Source organism: Cavia porcellus, unplaced genomic scaffold (genome assembly GCF_034190915.1).
Source record: "Cavia porcellus strain 051 isolate PalLab524CR breed Dunkin Hartley unplaced genomic scaffold, mCavPor4.1 scaffold_15, whole genome shotgun sequence".
Lineage (NCBI taxonomy): Eukaryota > Metazoa > Chordata > Mammalia > Rodentia > Caviidae > Cavia > Cavia porcellus.
Genome location: NW_026947498.1, coordinates 32965050 through 32981753, shown reverse-complemented (window position 1 = coordinate 32981753; position 16704 = coordinate 32965050). Strand labels below are relative to the sequence as shown.

At 30.9% G+C, this 16704-nt stretch overlaps 1 protein-coding gene across 3 annotated transcripts in view; it reads right to left on the bottom strand.

Moving 5' to 3' along the window:
* Positions 1 to 1927: 1927 nt before the first annotated feature.
* The window catches only part of Cadm2 (cell adhesion molecule 2), a 980415-nt gene continuing 965638 nt past the window's right edge, over positions 1928 to 16704 (bottom strand). For all 3 annotated transcript variants that reach the window (XM_063224759.1, XM_063224757.1, XM_063224758.1), the window contains 2 exons: positions 10450 to 10575; positions 1928 to 9538 (listed from right to left, as the gene is read on the bottom strand). In XM_063224759.1, the coding sequence (XP_063080829.1) occupies positions 9420 to 9538; positions 10450 to 10575 (245 nt within the window). In that variant the 3' untranslated portion in view covers positions 1928 to 9419. The remainder of the gene's footprint in view (positions 9539 to 10449; positions 10576 to 16704) is intronic.

Sequence of the window (16704 nt, the reverse complement as noted above, 5' to 3'; positions counted from 1 at the left end):
TCGTACTCTATTGTCTCATCAGACTTCATTTAGAGATCATAGTTCAAAGATAATGTTCTTTAGAACTTCAAGATTTGTCATTTAACTCTACAGACAGGATATTCTTCTGGGTTCAGGGTTTTGTGTGGCTCCACTGGACACTTACCCACACAGTCAGCCTTGATGTAAGCTTTGGATTGTAGCTTGAACTAAGAAGCCGTTTCTATATTAAAAAGGCTCCAACAGAATATAAATATAAGCAAACCAGAAGAATAAATTGAGATTTAACTTGATTCTCATTTACATATTAGGCAAAATGTGACATTTTTTGTATCTTGTTTGTAAAGTTGACCTTTGAATATTATGGAAGCTTACTATAAGATAATTTCCAGTAATAGTTCAGTGAATTTGCCTTCAGAGCTCGAGATATGTTTGTACAAAAGACTGAAGAGTTACTTATCTTAGCCATGCATACCTTAACATACTTATCCTACCCCACAGAATGAAAAGCTTCCTTTAGTAACAAATCATGAAAGTTTCACTTCAGTAAGTTACTTAGTTCCCAACTACCATTTCAGCTGTTTGATCTCCAATTTAAATAAATCTTTGGTTTGGTTCTTGCTTATTGTCAGTAATCTCTCTAATTTGAATTTACATTGAAATTGGATTTTGATCACTCATCTATGATAACACTGTAAGATGATCAGAATCTTACAAATTTTAAAATTGGTGACACTCAAATTCTTGTAATATAGGTTAACTCTGCCTCTGATAAATGCTTCTAAAAATGCTAGGCAAATAGTAATGGAAAAGTAAACTGTATTGCCAATAGAACAACATTGCATACTAATTAGGCAATGTTACTTGACAGGTGTATTTAAATTTTAAATATGATACTTCCACTAAGTTGTCTTTTGAACTTCAACCTTAATTTCCTCATTTATAAAATATAGTGTTAGTTTCAAAGTTTCTTCAAAATTACCTTCTAGTGAGAGTATAACATTACTTCCATGTCTCTGAGAAATTAGTAATTAGGTGGAAGAAGTATAGAATCATGTGATAGAAATACTCAAATAACAATAAGATCACAGGTAGTGATGGGTACAAGAAGGAAATAGTTTTTTCAGAGGGATAGTGGGTTTGGTGCAAGGCTGAAATAAAAATTGTTTGCCAAGAGGCAAGTTGAGACAAAAACTGCCCTGATTTTTAAGGAAAATACAACATGTGCATCCATTTTTTCATGACTTCGTCACAATAGCAGGAAAATTTAAACTCAAAATATAATTTAAAATGCTGATGTCTTCTGAAAGGACATGTGATACAACATATCTGTTATTCAGTACTTAGGAATTCATAATAATCTGAAGATGGAGAACAAGTAATCCATAGCAACAGGTGATTGGTTTATATTTTCATGAATCAAATGTAGAGGCATCTGTTGATGGAAATCCCCGAATTGCCATATATTGCAATCCCTTGCTATGTACCTAAGCAACTAGGCAAATAATAATTAAGAACACATATTTTAAAATACTATTTGTGATTTCAGTTAAGAAGAATTTTTCAGTGAGTATCTTTGATTTTAAAGTGTTATAGAAAATTTTCATAAAATACTGCCATTATGAAAACTGCTGATTCTTCTGGGAAGCATGGATTCACTATATATATTTTGTTTAAAATCTAGATAAGGAAGTACATGGTTGGCATCATAAAAAAAAGAAAAAAATGGCTATGAATGCTTCACTTTAAATGCAATCGTTTTCTTTAAATTGTGTAATGAATGATGTCCCATTAACATAATATGCAATTAATTAAAATTATATTAAAATGTGCAATTAATAAAATATCATTTCTTAATCTGTACAGCAGGATATTTGTGGCTGGGCAAAAAATAAATAAATTGAACATAAAATAACATTGTTTAATAAAACAAACCAGATACAAAATCTTGCCTTGTATTTACAGACAAATTTTAATGGAATATTTCATGGTCCAACACAAATATCAGACCCAAATGACACTAATTCTTGTACAGCCTTTGGCTTACCCTGTATAACAAAATCTGTTAAAGTAGACTATAAAATACCTCATGGTAAGTGAACTTCCAAAGACACAAAGAAAATCCTCCATAAATTTAAAAGCTTATCTCAAATTCTTGTTGGCATAAGCTTAAGATGTATATATTATTAATTGCATTATCTTAGGTAGTTGAAATATATAATATTGATTAGAGTGTGTAAAATAAAAAAAAAAGTTTAGATATTTTTGCTTCTGTTCCTAGTCAACATTAGAAACATACATAGTGAATTTGAAATTACCTTTACAGAGTTTTGAAAGTTTGGCAATCTCAAGCAAATTTCCCTAAGTCAGCAACACTGTTTTGACCCTTAGTCAGCATATTACAAGGTTCAAATATTCAAAGAATAATGATTGAATGTTGCACAAATAAGAAAACATTTCTTTTACTACTGCTTAAATTTGCAAACTTCCCTTTAGAAATATATAGGAAAATGAGTGTTATTGAAAAAAATCAAAAATGAATGGGTAATGTATGCATTTCAAAAAAGGTATCAGAAATAATCTTCTAGCGTAAAGATGCCTAATTGGTGAAATTTTTATAACCTGTCACTTAAAAAAGAAAGTTCTATTTGTCAATATGTTTTCAAGTGTAACAAAATGTGCTAAATGAATAGACAATTCAGTAATGTCCAACAGATAACTAAAATTCAAATTTTATTTTTACATAATTATCAGACAACTTTTTTCTGACAAGACTTTACTGAAAGATGAAGTGCAAATGGGAACCCTGTAAGGATGTTTATAAGAGTAGTACATGACATATTTTAAGAGTCACTAAGTACACATTGAATACTTTGTAAGTATATAGGCATATCAACATGCAAGTGTCATGTACCTAATATTACAATATGCATTTTGTTTTTTTGAAAATGTTAATGACTAGAATAGATCCAGTAATTGTATTTATGCAAAATATGCTTAGTTTTGGTGGATCATTTTGCAGCACAGAAGCTATCTTTATGCTGTCATAAAAATACCCTTCCAAAAGTTCTGAATTTCATGTCATACAAAGAGAACATTTTGCTTTTGAAGCTACATTACTGGGAGCACCTGTTTTTCTGGGTACCATTTTCAGAGATAAGTCTTTAAATTCTTTTTAACATGGCAGACTTGTTCCAAGGTTAGGTACGTTGAAATATTTATGAGAAAAATGAAGTTTTCTTCAGGGAATATTTTGGTTGCATGAAAGATAAACAGCCAATTCACAAATACAGATGTGAACTGAACGTGAAGAAAGTAGATCAGCAATTGCAAACTCACAAATCCTCGTGTTACTACTTAACTGCATCATTGAATCTACAATAAGTACAGTAGGTACAGTTAAATAAATTTGTAAAAAGATTAAAATTTTTATACATTTATAAGGAGAAATATTACTAATTTTTAAAAATTTCTAGGTCATTTTCTTTCTATTTATGAGAGTCACTCAACACATTAGGAGTACAGAAAAAAGCAAAAAGGAGAAAGATATAACAATTCTGTTTACATTTTATACGGTTTTTAACCAATTAGTGACCACTGTTTCCAACATCAATATTTTATTGCGTATGACTTGCACTAACAGCAAATATAAAGAGAAAAGTGTCTACTAGTATCATGTACAAGGAAAAGCATCTAAGGAAAGAAAGTATCTGAGGTTTGACAGTACTGCTTGTAAGCGTAATGTTGCATTTCATACTGCACTTAAAAGTCCATGTAGGAATCACTGCTGCTTTGACCCTGGATGTGGGAAAAGTGCTTAAGTGCTGAGCCCTGGTAAGTTTTTCTTTTGCCCCTGCAATCTTCAAATATCTTTTAACTTCACTTCCTTTGAAATGTACAGTATATGTCAGAGGGGGAAATAGTGGCTTTTTTCTTTACATCTTTTTCACATTGGGGCCCATTCTCTCCAAATTTATATATATATATATATGAAAAAGAAGGTAAAGATTTGACCAAATAATATTTGCATCATAACCATATAACATAGAAACATCTTACTTTAACTTTAAGCATATTTTATAGATTCATCATCATAAGTTAAGAAATTTATATATCATTTTTTTCCTAGGGGAAAATATGCTTGTAAATGGCATTTTCTTTTAGTATAATTAAATTACATTGTTGAAAACTTTATATTATGCCTATGCAAGCAAAATAAAGTGGATGTTTGTGGCAATACTTTGCATTTTTGGGGATTATTTAATAAAATGGAGGCAGTTTTACATAGTTAAATTTTTGTCTCGTAGATAATATTTCTCAGCAAAATAAATCATATGCATGATTTTTAATTAAAACACAACATTTTTTACAAAATTACATTTTAACATTAAATGAAATAGATTGGATTGCAAAGTGTTGCCATCTAATTTTTTAAAAAGTTACAATTATATTACAGAGGAATGTTAAATAGGCATGAGAAGAACTATCTTTATCACATTATCATATTTTGCCTATAGGAAAAGTTAATGATAAAAAAGGAAAATAAACAGAGACCCAAACACCACAGAATATACTACAAGAAGTTGGCTTTTGAGATTTCCCAGGGGTAGGGTGTGCACTCTTATGAAAGTCCCAAAGTAATGCTTCCTGGGATATCTTGCAATTATTATTTCCTCTATTTATACTGAAGTATCATAGCCCATGTTAAAAGTGAGAGGTAGAAGGATTATTGTAAATATGCATGGCAGAGAAATTACCAGCTATATCCAATAACTATTGCATTCAATATTAATAATCTCAATACATAAAAATGCTGATGATTATAGAACCCATATTTATATGCTGTTCCCTTTAACACTCTTTATTTTCTTGCTACTTTCAATCCATTGCCTTTGGAAGGGTTAAGTGCAAAGGGCATGTTTGAGGTGGGAAAAAAGGGAGTGAAAGAAAAACAAAAAGTAGAAAAAATATAGAATTGCCATTAAAATACAGTAATTTTAACTAGTAATGTACCCTATGCTCACTTATTGAATAAATTCATTTTTATAAAAAAGCACTGAAATCTATTAAATATAGTTTAATATTTTCAAATTCAATAGGTGTGAATCGAAGTTTAAAACTCAGGTTATCTCTTTGTAGTCATGTGAAGAAGTAAATTAAACAGTAATTTTTGCTTTAAATTAATATTTAAGTAAAAAAAAACCTTAAACTTGTTGAATTAGTTGCATTTTTGATTAATGTTTTAATATGTGAGACATGAAGATTAGCAAATTCTTGGAACTTGGTATGAGGATTCTTTAAATCCCTTTGCATTAAGTATCCAGCAATAGAATTGCAGATATTTCACTGAGTATTGTTCAATATTGCCAGTGTATATTTCAAAACAAATTATATTATCTACACTAAGATTTCCTCTTTCCCAGTATTCAAAATGCATATTATAATTACATGGGTTTCCAACATCCATACACAGCAAGTACAAGATACTTACATGTACGTACACTGTAGTTACCTATATTTTGCATAGTTTTTAGTGTGTACTTTGTGCCACTTAACAAAAGCATTACTCATTAGTACATCTTACTAGGTGTTCTACTTATTTCAACTGTGATTATTGGTAAATATGTTTGTGTGTGTACTCATCACAGATTACCACTTGCAAAGGAAATAGTATTGGGCGTATTTCAAAAGTTCTGAATATTTAAACTATCATGGGAAAGTCGCAGTAAGTTATGAGGTTTGCATTTTCTCCACAATTAAAAAACAATGTCAAATTTTATATTTGTCATTGCTTAAATTATCCTTATGTCCAAAGAAAAAGGAATAGCATTTTCAGTGTTCCCTTTGGTAACACTTTGCAATAAGTGGCACTAAATCACACGATAACTGCTATGTTACATGGAAGAGCCATCACTGTCAAACAGCTGCTGTACATGTGCCTATATGGAATCTCAATGCTGTTACAATCATGAGTACATAATTACAAGTGAGACTGTCTTACTTGAGATATTTATATTTTTTACAAAGAAATAAAATAAATGAGGTGTTGACTTCTTTGTCGTGATTAGGAAAGTTAGTTTTCTTTATCTCTTTGATATTTTAATTGTGGAGTTTCAGTGAAAGGTTAAGAACCGTGAATTAATATGAGATCGTCCAGTTTCTAGTTTTAACTCCAGAATCAGTTCACCTAAACTATTTGTTTGATTTTTCTAGTAAAAGAAAACAAGTTGAAATCTCTGTGTGTGTTTTTCTCTCGTCCTCTCTTATACACATACATGCACACTTACACACATGCACACACTCAAACACACACAAACGTCAATACTCATAGTTTTTGTTTTTACTCTTGCAATCACATTCTTCTCTTTTTATTCCTAATATAGATTATTATTCTACCTAATACACTCAAAAAAATGGAAAAGAGGAAAAAAAGAATGGTGTTTAGATTTTTTTTTTTTTTTTGATGGAGGACAATCAATTTACACTGTAAACAGTACACTGGCAGAGAGTAGCTACTTTTGGTAAAGAATAATGCTCCATATTCTACTAGGGGTGTGTATGTGTGTACACTCCTTCCACTGAGTCCTCCAAATACTGTGCTCCATGAAAGGAGGCAGAAAGTGGCTCGATGAGCATACCAGTGTGCACGTTTCAGACCTCAAAATTTACGTGTGTTCTCATTTGGTTAACTTACATAATTTTTTTCTGATTTTTTTAGAATGGAAACAAACCATATTTTTATAATTTATTTCTTTTTTTTTTTGCAAAATCAAATGTTTTGTAAAGATAGAAAACTGCAACTCCATTGCTAACTATTTTTCCTGTAACAGAAAATGGCATTTAATTAAAATTGAACTACAGTTAACTGGAAAATATTTAATTTAAGCCTATGCATTTTAATTTATTAGATTTAAGAGTTATAATGATATTTTATAATACTCTGAAGGGTTAAAAATGTCAAAAATCTTGAAATGCAACCAATTTTGGATTTCTACTTTTGCAGTGCTATAAATAATGATCGAGTTATTTAAGCAACAATTTAGCGGTTGGAGCCAAGTAGAATATAGACAAAATGAAGAGGGATGTAAATACAGCATCAATGAAAAGTAGCAATTTTGTAAGTGCATCCTGAAATTAAGCTTTAAATAGTAACTGATGATGCAGTTTATACAATTTACTTAGGCAGTAAGAACCTTTCCATTTTTCACTAACAGGATGAATTTTGCTTTGTGGAGTCTTTCTAAGGATTATGCATTGAAAGATATGAACAGTTTATAAACCTATTCTAGTTTCAATGTGTCTAGTAGCACCTACCTGATTCTCTCAAACTACCATACTATATTAACATATTATTGCATTTTTCCACAGATGGTATGGAGTGAACTGTAAAAACAAGCATGCAATCACATCAATGCAGACTTATTTCCTTAAAATGTCATACTGTATATGATTTATTATGTTAACACTCAACCACATCATATTATTTATGTTCTGTATATTTTGAAAAAAGTGCTGCTTGACTGACATCGTCCTTTTTCTTTTGTAAGAAATCAACACGATAAATGCTTCAACAATCAAAAATAAACAACTTAAAAATTCTAACATTGTCCTTAAAAGATTTATACGTTTTTGATAACCTTAGATACAGCACCCTTGTCTTTCATTTGATATTAATACATGATGTTTGTACTCAAACATTCTCGTTCCTCAAAAATAAATTCCAGATATTATTTGTAAACCCCTAGGCCATCATGCTGTCAGACATCACAAGGATAGCTACCACTTTGTCATATTGGTTTTCCTCTTAAAGGTGCAAGGCTAGTAAGTGGGAAAATAATTTTTATCTAACTGGATTTTTATCCTTTAGCATATAATAAATTTAATGGCAACTAATCTAGCAATATTATATTTTACTAGAAGATATAATAGGGCTTTAGATCAACTCTGTGCCATATTTAAGAATACAGCATTTTGTAATTGTTAAATACATCAAAATTTCAAAATAACCCAGAGAAAGAGACTTTAACCTTGGAGTTAAAAGCATGGCAGAAATTCTCTATCACTCACTGTTTCATAAATTTGTACCTCACAAAATGCATAGACAGGAATTTAATAAAAAGAATTAGTTCATTTATACAGAAAACATATCTTAAACACTTCTTTTTTTTTGGCAAACCAACAAAGGTAAGCAGCTCTGGAACTGCCAAATTAAAATTTGTAAGTTTGTAGCAAACTAAGAGTATATTTGTAGGTTATTATTCAACTGTGGTTGTAATTTAAAACCTGAGGCTGTGCACTGGTTGTTAGCTTAAAATTACCTTTCCTTATAACATTGTGCTTCCATTGTATAACAAATAAAAATTAACAAGAACTAGAAAAATTTGTTGTTGAACAGTGCTAGGACATACAGACAAAACTACTAATACATGTTATCTACTTATAATATTGGTTTAAGTAATATCTAAAGGGATATAATGGACGTTAGAAAATGCTTACTTATGACTGAATTACCTACAGCCAAAAAAGTTAAATACGTATCAAATAATGTTTAATTGGATTTATTATGTGCACTATATACAGATACTAAAATGTCTCAAAATTGTGCCCTATGGATATTTCAATTTTGTTTAGGAAGATGAGTTCTTATGGAGCAAATAAATTACAGAACCAAATAGATAAATGAATCATTTCTTGTAATTCCCCAAACAGTTAAGTGTTTGGAACCATTTACTGGTAAATGAAATTAAAATAAACTAATGGTATAAATATATAATTATATAAGATGTCATTATGATTGCAATTTATACACATGGCTTCTGCTATCAAATGCTATATTTTAAATAGCAAATTGATTCAGCATTACCACTATAATCTCAAACATTCCAGAAACTACAATACAGTGTTTTCAGTTTGTATTTTCCAGGGCATATGTTTCTGAAACATGTTGTGTTTAAAGATAGACAGGTAGAAAAATTGTCTGTAAACCTCTAATCTTCAATTAAATTTAGGTACATTAGGTGTTTACCTAATCCTGCTATTTGTGAAAGCCATCCAGTGGCAAACGAATGACTGTACCACTTAAAGGGAAAAAAAGGTGGGGGAGGGACATCTGCATACATTTTGAAATGCATAAAAACAACTGAATATCATGATCAAAATAGATGATTAACATTGTTAAGGCTGTATATTCAAGCACTGTATGTTAAAACAGCAATGATGTGAAATTTAGCAGAAGAAATATCCTGCATTATGGATGATACAGTAATTAAAGAATGATGCTTTTGACAGCTGATTGTTGGTATACACTGGCTACTGAGAACAGTACAGTATGGAAGTTAATAAAAGTAGCAGAGGATGGTAGAAATGATTTCTGAAAGATGATAGCCAGTTTTCTCCAGCAGCCAGCCTGGTAAGTAAAACTCAGAATCGTGGCCTGAATTTTAAATAAAATACTCTTTTTTCTCTTCGGCATTGACTTGGCTGCCTTCAGCATTGATAATGGCTGTGTCGGCATCTGGTGCATCCTCAGCTCCTTTAGCTTCATTTGTTAAATATGTTCCTGTGGATATTGGAAGAAAATTATGTTAGTTGGGTGAGCCTAGCAAAATAGCATTAATGCTATATTTATATAGGAAGCAGAATTGTCAGATTTCCTACATATTGGAACATACTCTGCGATATAACAAGGCACACAATTTACTCTTCTACACTGAAATCTTTCTTTCTCTTCTCAGCTATATACTGCACGTCGAGCTGTGGCTCAGTTAACTAGAGGCAAAGAACAAACTGAAATGGGTAATAATTTTGACTTCTTTAATAGTTGACAAAGAACAAGCATAAGTAATCAAAGCCCTTGTTGAGATGTGGTTAATGCTCATGCCAAATGTTTTCACCATTCATTTTGGGAATTCTTTTTAAAAGTAAGCTATGTCAATATAATAATACAATGACCCATTGAAAAAGTCACTTATTTTCCCTAGTGATATGAGTGTATATATTTTGTTTTCATGCATTTAAACAAGACATCAAAGAATACAGGTGGATTTGAGTACTTGAGATAAATTAGAAACTAATCTGTTTTCTTTTTATGAGTTAGGTAAGATTTGAATATTTGTAATTTAGCATGTATTTTGTGGACATTTTTGTTTATAGGCCTACTGAAACATTTATAGCCATATTAGGAAAACATGGGAATATTTTACAGTAGGTCAGTTATTATATCTTTGATATAATTTACGTAAATCATGAGAATGACATATTTCATGATCATTATCAAGAATGGTCAGGAACAAGATGCTACTTAAGATTTCACCTCATTCATCTTTCTCTTTCTCTCTGTCTCACTTTTCCTTTCCTCCCAAAAACAAGACTACATGGGAATATACACACTCATGTAACAATACTTCAGGATGAGGCTAGATTTAGAATATTTTACTAAAATTAATAATACTTTTAAGAGATATAAAATACCTTTATGTCTTGCCAGATATCGACCAAGCAGAAATATAGAGCACAGTGTGACAAATACAACTACCGCCACTATTCCTCCTATGAGAGCATGGTCCGGACCAGTCTGACCAGCCAGAGCATTGGGATCTGGAAAAGTCAACAGGAAAAGCATAGGAAAGTGAAGGAAAGGGAAGAAGAGGAGAGGAGAGGAGAGGGGAGGAGAGGAAAGGAGAGGAGAGGGGAGGAGAGGAGAGGGGAGGAGAGGAGAGGAGAGGAGAGGAGAGGAGAGGAGAGGAGAGGAGAGAAGAGGAGAGGAGAGGAGAGGAGAGGAGAGGAGAGGAAAACAATAAGAAAGGAGAACAGATGAAAAGAAAAAAAGAGAGGAACAGGAAAGAATTATTTTAGTCAAGCTACTACATTAGTCATGAAATACAAATTTGTAATAAAATGAATTATTTTGAAATTTAGCACCTTGCAATTAAAATGAAATTGAATGAATATATATTATAGCAGCCATCCACTCAACAATATTTACCGCATGCCTGTAACACCCTGAGTATCTGAGAATATACTACTGAATATACCAAACACAATTATCACTAATTTACATTCCACAAGAAAGTGTTTAAACAAATAAATCTGTGATTTCATATACTTATATACTTTTTCTTACTTCAACCATCTGAAAAGATATAAAAGGTACACAAATAAATATATATGTATAAATACATACATCCAAATACACACACACACACACACACACACACACACATATAATCTCATAAGAAAAACATAGAAAATTTGTATCAGATAAGTAAGGCTGTTGCTGAAACTGTAATTCACACTATGGTTCAGAAGCCACTGGAACTAGATTATGGTAGGAATTTGAAAGTTTGGAGACCTAGACCAGAGAAGTCCAAGAATATTACAAGTAAAGCTTGATGAGTAATTCTCAATAGGGCTAAGGAGAAAAGGGTGCTCAAAGGGATGTGAACAGCAAGTGCAATGATTGTGAAATTTCAGTTGAAAATAAAAGTTATTAGCAATTGGACTAGAGGCAAAGCATGTTGGGAAAAAAGTTCTGTCTAAATTTCCTTATGTCCTGAAATTTTGCGAGAATAGGAATTTAAGGATGATGCACTAGTTTATCCGGCAAAGGAAATTTCAAGAAAGTCTAAATCTCAGACTATTTCATGAGCACAGGTAGCTACTTTCATCCAAATTTATAGTTTTGAAAAAAGGCAGTGCAAAATTATTCGAAAAACATACTTTCTTAGTCACAATTAATAACTTGTTTTTTTTTTTTAATTTGGAGATTAAGTATGCTATAAGGAGAAGCGATTAGGTAATCAAGTTGACAAGGGATGAACTTGTACCAGTTAGTTTTGTCAATTTATCTAACTAAAGAGACTCCTGGGTGTTGGGGTTGCCATGGTTGTTAACGGAATTATCCACTGGTGTTTATAATTGAAGATGCTCCGAGTGTGGGTCTGCCTTTTGAGGGTGTATCTCTGATTGGGAATCTTCCTCTGTTCTTTGGCTTCCAGATGCCATGAAATAATGAGCTCCACTGTGCTCTTCTATCATGATGTTTCTGCCTTGGACCCAGACAACCATAGATTTAAAACTGTGAGTCTATGAGGTATATTAAACTTCTTCTCCTTTAAGTTTATTATGTCAGATATTTTGAGTCAGTAATGGGAAACTAATACACTTACAACATCAATCATTGTTTGCAGGTTGAAATTTTAAATTTAATTTGCACAAATATATATTTTTATTTTCAGTTTTATAGTTGATATATTAACTATAAGAATTCGCTCCTCATGTTAATTCCTGATTATCCTTGATGCAGATCAATTTAGCTTCATAAAAAATCTATGTAATTGAAATACGGCTTGCAGGTCTGGTATACTTAGTGGACGATATGGAGAAAGAATTTTGACAAGGCGATAGATATGGGAAGAAATTTCATTGATTCTTTTATTTTTTATCCTGCCTATATGCTTTACTCTAAAATACATTCTCAGGTAATTTATCTTAAAATATTTTTTGAACATTGAGAAAGAATCCTGTGGCAAGCTAGGCTTGCTGGTACACTCTTATAATTCCAGCATTCAGAAAGCTGAGCCCAAGGCCAGCCTGAACGACATAGTGAGACAGTGTCTTACTGTCTCTAAAAGAAAAAAACAATATCCTAAGCCTTGTACATGCTAGGTCAACAGTATGCCACTTAGCTAATATTTAATATTTAAGTCATCTTTTGTTTTGAATGTTAAACCAATCTGATGATTTACAATTTAGTGTAGTCCTATTTAGATTTATCCAGATCATCATTTAATGTATATTTCCTGTGGTTTTAAACACACTTATAGAGACTTTCAGAGTTTTGAAAAAAATAATCTGTGCCACTTATATTTATCTGGCATTACTCATTCTTAATTCCACGGAGCAAATGTTTCAACAGTTAGCTTTCTCCTCATCAACAAAATAAATAAAATATAGTTTAAGTATTTTTAAGATTTTAAAGAAAATTTGGATATAGGTTATATTATTTTACACATCTGCCATTATATATGGTTTTCAAGATGGCAACATTTGATGTATGTACATTGCTGGCTGTGCTTTTTATTTTAGTCTCATCACTTAAAACCTAAAAAGTATCTCTTTAATTTATATTCTTAGCAGCTAAAACAAGTAATTGAGGATCAGATGAGTGTTATCTGAACAATGCAGGGATAATACATAATTTGCCTGGCTAAATCCTACTGGGACTCTCTGATATACACTTTGTCTCATCTTTCTCCCACTGTCATATTAACAAAATGTTAAGTACATCCTTCTGATGTTTCATTAGAGATATCTACATTTGCATTATTATTCAGGCAAATAAATTATGCATTTTAGATCACTTTCTTCTCAAGTGTTAGCTCATGATTTTCTGGAGCTAGAGAACTCTGGAGTAACTAAATTCCAGTACATTTGTCATTGCATTAGTAAAATTATCTCTACCTGACATAACACCATTTAAAAAAAATAATTGCAAAATTAAATCCTAACCCTAACCTTACTGAGTTTAGATTATCTCAGAGATTTTGACTCAATAAAGGACTCCAAAAGTAAGATTTTTGTGAACTATCAATAGATAGGAAAATTCATTTTATTTACAAGGATAGAAAACAACAATAAAGTATAATTTTATTAAACTATTAATGTGGAGAAATCATAAATTATATATTCTTATCTCTACATCATTTCTAGCCCTATCAAGTCTAATGTGTTGTTCTTTCTTTTAAATAATTTCTAAAATATAGCATCTCTATTTCTAAGATCACAGCATATCAAAATTGTGTACAAAATTACAATGATTATACAAAGCATACTGAGGTACATTCCAAAATTTAATTATGAATACACAAGTGTCCAGGCCTGAGTCATGTCTACTTTGGAGAATTTTTGACCCTATTTAGTCACTTTCACCATTGTATAGAAATCTCATTGGGCTGAGATTGTGCTGTTTATGTGCTGAGAGTCATAGATGTCAGTAAAGTGGAATATTCCAATCCTGTGATGAATGCACCCTGGCTCTCAGCTTCCTTTCTATTTCAAAAATTTACTCTGTCTTTGACTCCTTCCTTTCTAAGAGACAACTGATTTATTCATATTTTTCAAATTACTCAAAAATTTTTAACTAACCAATTTTTTTTAACCCTGCCTGCACCAATATAAATTCTTGACAAACAACTGATATAATTCTCTCTTCATTTTTGGTTTTGTCTTTAAAACCTGTTTTAAATCAGTATGATTTTAGAACACATGTTCAAGTCTGCTTCAATGTTATGGTTTCCAAGTTAAAGGATTTTTTTTTTTTTACACTTTTTTTTTTTTTTTAATCGGTACTGAGGATCGAACTCAAGACTGCCTGCTTGCAAGGCAGGTACTTATGCCGCTGAGCTAAATCCCAGGCACCCAAGTTAAAGTTTTGGTCAGAACAAATAAACTCTCTTTGTTTCTTAACAAATTTGTGCCTCGTTTTCTCTTGAGTAAACAAAATATCAGTATTACATTACTTTTTATTCAATTATTAGAATTAGTTTTCAAATACACTTTGAAGAAATTATTTTGTTTCTCAATTTATGATACAATGGTGAGGACTGAAATTAAGATATTTTACCCAAGATATTTTAAGATTACGTTATTACATTTACAAAGTAGAATTGTTATTGTGAATTAAAACAAAAACATTTCAAAACCAAATTTTGGTTAGCATAAAACTTAGAAAATTTTTCAAATCAAAAACATTGCTCCCAAAATCCAAGATTCGAAAGTTTATGGCATATACTTGTCTGTTTTATATCTTTGGACATGTTTCCTTCCCTCATAATTTTTAGTAAATACTTACTTTTCAAAATTTGTAAGGGCTAGAAATGCAAATGTCTTTAAAGTATTTAGAAGAATGTCTAATAAGAAGAAGCACTTACTAGTTATTCGAGGGAAAAAAACGAAAAGTACAAGTGACCATATAAAAATATAAGGTTTCCTTTTTTGACATGTGAAAGACTCCTAAAATACTCATTTAGAACTTTTTGCTTTCCCTAGAATTGAGATTGTGAACATGAAACATTCTTAATGTCTAAGTAGTTCAAAGATTAGAAAATCACGAGGAGGAAAATTTGCATGACATGAAGTTGTAGGAAAAATAGAGTGGAGTTCTGATGGGTGAAGTTAAATGAGAGGAAACCTGTTGAGGGTTTTTATTTAATCGGTGTGAGGCTCTATCAAAATTGTTATTTTATTCATTGTACATAAAGCATTGACTCAGAAATGTCATAGTTGTTATCAATAAGAAAACTGATAAATCATTGGACAGCTTGCTGACATTAGTTTAAAATAATGTGTGAAAAGCTTAAAAATAATTAAGAAAGTCAGTTTTGTAATATGACTCAGATGATTCTCATTTTGAGAACAATAAACGGTTCCCATCACTGCAGGATTTTGTATTTTCGCATAAGTGAAGAGGATTTCAATGGTCATCCATGGTAAATGACTATGAGTACTACCTAATGAATGTCTCCATCCTTTAGGATATCTTCTTTCCCTCTCTGTTTGTAAATTCCTATTTGCAGTGATCAGTTTTCTTATATTAATTATTGATGTATTATTTAACTCAGGATTATTTCCCTGTGGATTAATTCGTTTGCCTAAGTTTTATCTTCTCTCAAAGATACATATTTTTGAGAAGATTAAGCATACAACACATGCATGTAACACAGCTTCAGCAATAGTTTTACAGTTTTTAGAACCAAGCAAAGTGAGTGAATAAATTTAAAAAAAGTAAATACTTATGCTGAATTCCAAGCAGGATTAGGGAGTTTACATAGCAATTTACGATACTAAGCAAGGGATTAGTGCCCTTTTACAATAATAAATCATAAAGAAACTGTTTCTATCTCAATATTTTAGCAGTTAGTGCTAAGTTAAAATTAGTTGACCCAGGTTTTATTTAATTAAGACCAGAAAAATTGAGCCTCACATGAAATTTAAATTTTTTGTATTTAATTAAGGACCTATTCCCCCATTTAAAGTTGATAATGTTACAGAAAGCAGATCACTATGATTAAATGTTAGACATGATTATATAATTAATTTAAAATTGTCCTTTGGCAACATATGACATTAGCAAAGTGTTTATTAATACATCAGATCATTCACTAAGCACAAATGATTATTTTCTCATTTTATGCACAATTATTAATTCTTAAAAATTTCTTAAGGATGATATGTGAGGAATTGAACATATAAAAATATACAGTGTTTTGTGTTATACAGTGATTTATACTTAATTAAAACTATAAATAATAGAACCAGGAATTCCAAATCTATAGCTTCAATATCAAGACTATATCATGCAACAGATATTCAGTGAGAGATCAAAATAAACTCTAGTAATTAAGATTTTTAGCCTTTTCTTTCATAATGTTTATATAACATAACTTGCTTCTAAATCAAGCTTGTAAGTAACAAATATGTTACATTAGCCAGTTTTCTGTCATTTTCACAATTTACCCAAAATAATTAATTTGTAAAAGAAAATGTTTATTTTAGCTTCTTTTTAGGTAAGATGCAGTTCATCCAAGATTGGCCAGTTCCATTGACTTGAACTGTGATGTATGCAAATAGAAATAACAGGAAATGTTTATAGGAGAAAAACACCTTGCTTCATGAGAATTGATGCAAATGAAGAGAAATAAACTAGAATCCCACAGTCCACTATCA